The sequence below is a fragment of the Danio rerio genome, chromosome 9, assembly GCF_049306965.1.
Source record: "Danio rerio strain Tuebingen ecotype United States chromosome 9, GRCz12tu, whole genome shotgun sequence".
Classification (NCBI taxonomy): domain Eukaryota; kingdom Metazoa; phylum Chordata; class Actinopteri; order Cypriniformes; family Danionidae; genus Danio; species Danio rerio.
The window spans coordinates 54340311-54347500 of record NC_133184.1 but is presented as its reverse complement, the minus strand read 5'-3'; the positions used below and the strand labels follow the sequence as shown (position 1 = coordinate 54347500).

Here is a 7190-nt window from a genome sequence, read left to right as displayed (position 1 = left end):
TATTTTATATATTTTAATGAATTAATATTTATTTTTAATTTGATAATTTTTTTATATTTATTTTTATATCTATTAATATTTATTTTTGTTTGTTTTCATTTATTTTTATATAATTTTTAAATTTATTTATTTATTTTTTTTATTTATAGATTTTTTTTTCATATTTATTTAAATGGTTTTATTTAATGGTTTTTATTTTTTTAATCTTTATTTATATTTATTTGATATTAATTAAATTTTTTTTATATATTTAATTTTATACTTATATTGATTTATATTTATATTTCATCAACTAGTGTGACATTCCAGAGTTTTATCGTCTCGTGTTTTCTTAAATAAAAGTAGATAAATAAGTTTGTGTTTTAGCTAATTGCGTTAGTTGAAGTGAACCTTTTTTTATTTAATTCATGTTCAGTGAAAGCAGGAGGAAAAAGAGTGGTAAAGAAGAGCGCTGATGAGAACGCCAATGTGGAGAAGGAGACCAGGAAAACAGACAAACCCAGGTACATGCACTCAAATCCTGCAGAGGAGAAGAAATTAAATTTAGCTGTTTTAAACACCTCCTTTCCTCCCTCCTGAGCCAATGTCTCTGGGAGTTTGCTCAACTTAATGAACACGTTTCATAAAATCTGGGAGTAAGACAGAATGTGCAGTGGTTTTCTAAAAACCACTGGCAGTGACTTCTATTCCTGAGGGCTTTATATTTCATTCTGGCATGCAACAAATCATCTAAAAGCAATTAATCAAAAGTATAATGCATGGAAGATTTAAAATGCATGAACTTTTTTGCATTTGTTTTAATGTTCCTGCATGCATCTGAAAAGTAATGAAGCAGAAACGTGTTGCTAAAAATGATTCAGTGCTGCTTTGCATGAAGTTTCAAATCCATTATTTGTACTGCATGACTCTTCACAATAGTTATCCAAAGCAGCTATACAAATGATCTGTTATGCTTACTGTTAATGGTTTTTGTAATTAAATTACACAGTATTTAACGGTAATATGATCTGTATTTTACTGTAGGACAGTTATTTAATGTATTTTAAACTTGCCTTGTGAACGTTACTGTATTTTACAGTGAATGTATGCATCTCACTTTGTAAATGCATATACCACACGATAAATGGTGCTTCAAATGTGAATACAGCACTTTAGCTGCAATTTATTTTCAGTAAGTTACATTACAGTCCAAATTAGAAAAGTTAAAGAGTTGTGTGGGGCGCAGTGGTAAGCACAGCAAGATCGTCACTGGTTAGAGCCCCAGCTGCTCCAATTTCTCCCACAATCCAAAGACGTGTGTTGCGTCCTTTTAGATGTTACTATTAAACTGAGTATGTGACATAACATACAATAGAGTGGACGAACTATGACGTCACCTTGTAGGCTAATCGGCTGCTAGTGCTGTAATTCAGTGCTGTGTGTTCTGGTTTTATTTTGTGCTGATTTGTTGTGCAGGTCTGTGCTGGCCCCGTCCAGAATGCAGCATCTGAGTCTTCTTCTGTCTGGACCACTGGAGAAGGTTTGTTGCACGTATTTATTTTTGACTTTATTCATAGAACTTAAGACATGTTACACTGTTTAATGTCATGTATATTTAACAATTAACTCCATTGTTGCACTTCATGCCATATCATTGCATGCGTGCAGAGAATGCAGTTCTGTAGTTTGCATGCTTTGATATGTCTCTGGTACTGTAGCAGCTGTCGTAGTTAAAGATGAATGCTTTTTTAATGCATGTAAATCTCTACACGGGCACTGATGCATGCAGATTTTTTTTTTACCTGGGCATTTTTCTTTTTATAATTGGACTACAAGACAACTGGGGCGCAGATCATTCATTCAGTTCAGTTTAGTACAGGTTCATTTTCTGAACTCATCAACCCACTGCAATGATCTGTGGTCTCTGGCTTTACTGACACACTAAAAGCAGTGGTTAATGGTAAACTGTGGTCAATGGTTTACTTGTTTAGCTGTAGAAATGTCAGCTTCCAAGCAACTGTTAAATGCCATTTTTGTTTTACTTTGTCATTTTTACATTTAATAATAATATTAATGCATTTTATTATTATTTTTTTACTTGTTTCGGTTTGTCTAGCTTAAGTTACTATTTTAGTTTTTTTTAAAATGAGATTTATAACAGTAATGTAGTTTTATTAAGTATATATTTTGTAACTTGAGTTACTAAGTTATTTTTTACATAACCATTTTAATCAAAGTAAAGCTATTTTATTATATTTATATGTAATTATAATACTATTTAAGTATATCAATTTATTATTTATAAATTATTTTTAAATTAAATGTATATTTTAATTAAATTATTTAATTATGTTTGTTTAAAGTATAATTATATTTATTGTATTAAATTTACTTTAAAAAAATTCAAATTTGTTTACAATATTTATTCTTTGTTTGTTTTTTAGCTTTACAAAGTATTTTATTATTATTTTTATTTTATTAATAATTTTATTATTATTATTATAATCATTTCTTTACTTATTCATATGATTTTTCAATTAAACCTGACCGATGAATCTTTATTTGAACTCTTTCTATATATTTTCTAACTTTAAGTTACTAATTTTAATAATAACTAAGGTTTAGTAATAACCATTTTAATAAAAGTGTTGATGAAACTAGAAGCCAAGTTTTATAAGTACAGTTTCAAATTGGTTTCACATTTTGGATGTATACAATTGTAAATAATAATAATAATAATAATAATAATAATAACAACAATGACACTCAAATTTTTATTTTTTTAAGTATTATTTTAATTATAGGAACGAATGAAACATTTTAATGATTTATTTTGTTTTGATATTTTGTAATATGTTGTTAATATTGTTTTATAATAATTTAAGTATAATATTTATTATATTAAATTTACTTAAATTCTTTCAAATTTCTTTTTAAATTTTCTATTTAATTTCTATTTGGGTTTGTTATTTTTAGCACAAGTCTGTTATTTTACTAAAGCTTATTATTATTATTATTATTATTATTATTATTATTATTATTATTTATTATTTATTATTATTATTATTATTATTATATTTATTTATTTATTTTAATTATATATTGTATAAATTTTCTTCTGGCCCAATCAGGCCAGTGGTTTTAGATATTTACTTGCCAACATTTTCACTGGCACCACCAAAAAAAAATCTAGAATTTATTTATTTAAATGTTAATAAATGTAGAATGAGCAAAATTCGAAGTGTTAAGTAATAAAAATGTCCATGGCTAATGTGCAGGTATTTTATTGCAAAACAAAAGGTGCCTGACCTGCCGAACTGACGGCAAACCCAAAAAAAGTGAAAAACCACTTTTTTCGTTGTGTTGTACCCATGTAAATGTCTGCTTCCAAGATGTTTTCTTTTAGCCTCATAATTTGATTTTGCTGTCATGCTGCAGTCTCTTCACTATACTGGTTGTTACCAGGTTATGGGGGGAAAAAAAAAAAAAACATGCTCGCAACATCCAATCAGATAAGAGGAACCGAAGAGCAATATGGTGTTTGACATCACAGAGACGGCAGCATTTAAAGGCTTAAACAGAAACGGTTTCTTTATTATTTTTATTAAATGCACGCAATTGACAAATAGTCGCACTGTCGCAGGCAAATTAAAATTTAGTGTCAAGGCAGCAGTGTCCCGATCAGGCTAGTAACTATCCTGTCTACTGTCTTTATTGTTGAGCTCTGCAGTTGAATCTTGTATAAGACAACTGAATCTTCAAACTATGATTTAATCACTTAATCGTTGTAAATCTGACCCTATATTTAACATTTGTTGTTTGTCTTCTGCAGTTGGGTCATGATTTCCCAGAGACTCCAGTTTCCGTGCGACACAGTCGGGTCAGACCGAGCGTGGAGAAACCGCACATCTCCCGCATCCCCTGCATTCAACAGCCACGCAAGTTCTGAGCCAAAAAGGCGTCCGCTGAGCTTCAGGCAACCAGGAGGAGGACGTGTATTTTTAGGTGAACGTGGAGCATCATGACCATCACTTACTCGTAGCATTGAAACAAACCCGCTGTAATTCTCTTCAGGTTGTTTGGTTTATTTGTAGCTTTGCAGTCTTGAGGTAAATCTTTCTTTCTTCTTGCGTTGCATTGTGAAATCTTTAACCCAGTGTGAATTAAAGCTCTGCCTGCTGCTTTACTGAATGTGCTTGGCATTTGATTATAGCATTAATATGCATGGAGTTATTTTTGATAATCAGTGAGACACCATGTTTCACAGAAATGAGACTTTCATACCAGTAAAGTAATTTTTCCAGCAAATCAAATTGTGGCTGTAGTTTCATTTCTTGACCATCAGGTGGCGGTACAGTACATTCAATAGTTGACTTCAGAAATTATGATCATTTTTGTAAAATTCTCCTTAGTTTTTGAACTCTGGTTTGATTTTTAACTGCAAAAAGAAACCCGTTGTCTGTATTATTATTATTATTATTATTATTTTATTTTTTTATTCTTTTTTTTAAATTAAAATAATAATAATATATTTGTCTGAGACAGACGGCTGAAGTATGTTATTAGCTGTTCGCTCCTGTCATGCCAAAATGAATAAAAGCCCATCTGGCAGCGTCCACAACAACCAAACCTCGCCTTATATCTGTTATCAAGCAACTAAAAATACAGCTCCTGAGATGAAGAACATCTGACAGTCTGGGCTAATGATGAAACTTCTGCTCAGACAATGATCTGAGGACAGCAGCGATGTTTACGAGCGAGCTAAATACTGCATTGTGTAACACAGACGGTACTGTTACTTCATATGTGCTTAAATATCTCTCTGAAATCACACAAATACTCTCAAAGAGCGTAAAAGGGTTTTGCAGAGTTGAGCATGATACGACGTGAATAGCTTTATACACATTAGATGTCGCCTACCCTGATGTTGTCTATTGGAAGGAATGCGTCAATGAGTCTGCTATTTTAGTACAGGGTGGTGCTTCTTTGAAATAAACGTCATCTAGCGGTATTATAATCTAATGATGAATAAATATGACAACTTGTTCAACTTTTTGCACACACATATATATATATATATATATATATATATATATATATATATATATATATATATATATATATATATATATATATATATATATATATATATATATATATATATATTCATTCATCTTCTGCTGCTTTTCCGGGTCGCGGGGGCAGCAGTCTTAGGAGAGAACCCCAGACTTCCCTATCCCAAGACACTTCCTCCAGCTCCTCCGGGGGGATCCAGAGGTGTTCCCAGGCCAGCCGAGATAGTCCCTCCAGCGTGTCCTGGGTCTTCCCCGAGGCCGCCTCCCGTTGGGTCGCCTGGAACACCTCCCTATATATATATATATATATATATATATAATAATATTATTATTATTATTATTGTTGTCAGGTGTATTTACTACACAGTAGTACTCAAATTTTGTTAATTATAAAATGAAAAACAGCATAAAGAGAGAAGTAAAAAAAAATAAGAAAAAGATAAAATAAACTATAATAATCAAAAATAAATGGAAATAAAAGCACTTTTTACATCCAGGGTTAGAACATGTGTCATAATATAATTCCTTCCAGAATAATCTCAACTGACCATCTTCATTATACACATGGGGATGGATTTAGTGAATGTTTGGATAACGCATTGGACAGATTTCCTCCTAGAAGCAATGAAGCTCTTCATTTGAACTCCAATAACATCTTATCAATATGTTCTTCCCTCTCTTTCACAGATTCTTGGAGCTTTTTTTATTATCCTCATCAGCCTTACAATTTATTAGGAAATTAGGTTGTCATAAGAAGAATCCAAAGTTACGTGGTTATTGGAAATTTTATAGCTGTCTATTTAAATATGACATTTTCAATAACAAAACAAAACAGTTAATTAAGAATATATTGATAGATAAATTGCTAATTGGGTATTGAGTACAGGGTAGACAGATATGGCAATAAAAATAAGTAAAGAATTAAAAAGTAAAAAAAAAATAATAATAACAGAACAGATTAATAGAATAAATACTTTACTAACAGGTAGTTTGGCTGAAAAAGAAAAAAAAAAATAGAATTAAGGGAACTGCATCTACAAATTCATCAAGCTTATCTAGATATTGTGAGAGGTGCTTTTATTAGGTCCAGGCAGGCCCAGATTGGCTAATCGGGAGGACCGGGAGAATTCTCGATGGGCCGGTCTGTTTTTTGGCCGCGAGGGGCCGGTGTTTCTAGCTGCCTGCACTCTCAGCAGTTGCACTTATTTTTTCATTTATTAATTTATTTGACCATAGCCTCACTCTTTTTATTCATTATTTTGCCATTATTTTTTTTCTGAAGTCTGTTACTGAATCCATATGAATTTCTGAACCAAGTTATTTAATTATATATTTATTTTATAAATCGCTCGTGCATAAAAGTAAAACAAATTTGTAATAAATGCATAACAATTTTAATTGAAAAATAAACCCATAATTTGAGTTTTATTATTATTATTATTATTTATTTATTTATTTGAGGTAAGTGGCCAGGGTTCTTTGTTCTGTTTCAGCAACAAACTGCAACAAAAAATAATAAATTTTAGGTGCATATTTAAAATTAAGTGCTACAGTACAAGTCATAAAAGAAGTTTATTATTTATTATTATTATTATTATTATTTATGTATTTATTATTATTATTATTAATTTTTTTTTTTTGGATGAGGTAAGTGGCCAGGTTTGGTTCTATTTCAGCAACGAAAAATGGTAATTTTAGGTACATATTCAGAATGAAGTGGTACAATAAAAGTCTGAATTCTGTTACTGACTGCATATGCATTTCTGAACCAAGTTATTTAATTGTATATTTATTTTATAAATCTCTCGTGCATAAAAGTAAAACTAATTTCTAATAAATGCATAACAATTTTAATTGCAAAAAAACGAATAATTTGAGTTTCATTATTATTATTATTATTATTATTGTTGTTGTTATTAATATTTTATTTATTTATTTATTTGATTTTATTAATTATATTTTGGCTGAGGTAAGTGGCCTTTGCCTTGAGTTCTTTGTTCTTTTTCAGCAACAAACTGCAACAAAAAAATTAATTTTAGGTGCGTAATTGAAATTAAGTGCTACAATACCCGTCATAAAAGACTGAATTCTGCTACTGAAAATGCATGAGTTTCTGAACATGGGTATTTAATTATA

General features: G+C 30.3%; 1 protein-coding gene across 1 annotated transcript in view; it reads left to right on the top strand.

Moving 5' to 3' along the window:
• dap1b (death associated protein 1b) overlaps positions 1 to 4287 on the top strand; it is an 8844-nt gene extending 4557 nt beyond the window's left edge. Inside the window, exons 2-4 of the mRNA NM_131573.2 lie at positions 416 to 503; positions 1456 to 1519; positions 3812 to 4287. Of these exons, the coding sequence (NP_571648.1) occupies positions 416 to 503; positions 1456 to 1519; positions 3812 to 3928 (269 nt within the window). The 3' untranslated portion in view covers positions 3929 to 4287. The remainder of the gene's footprint in view (positions 1 to 415; positions 504 to 1455; positions 1520 to 3811) is intronic.
• The last annotated feature ends 2903 nt before the right edge of the window (positions 4288 to 7190 follow it).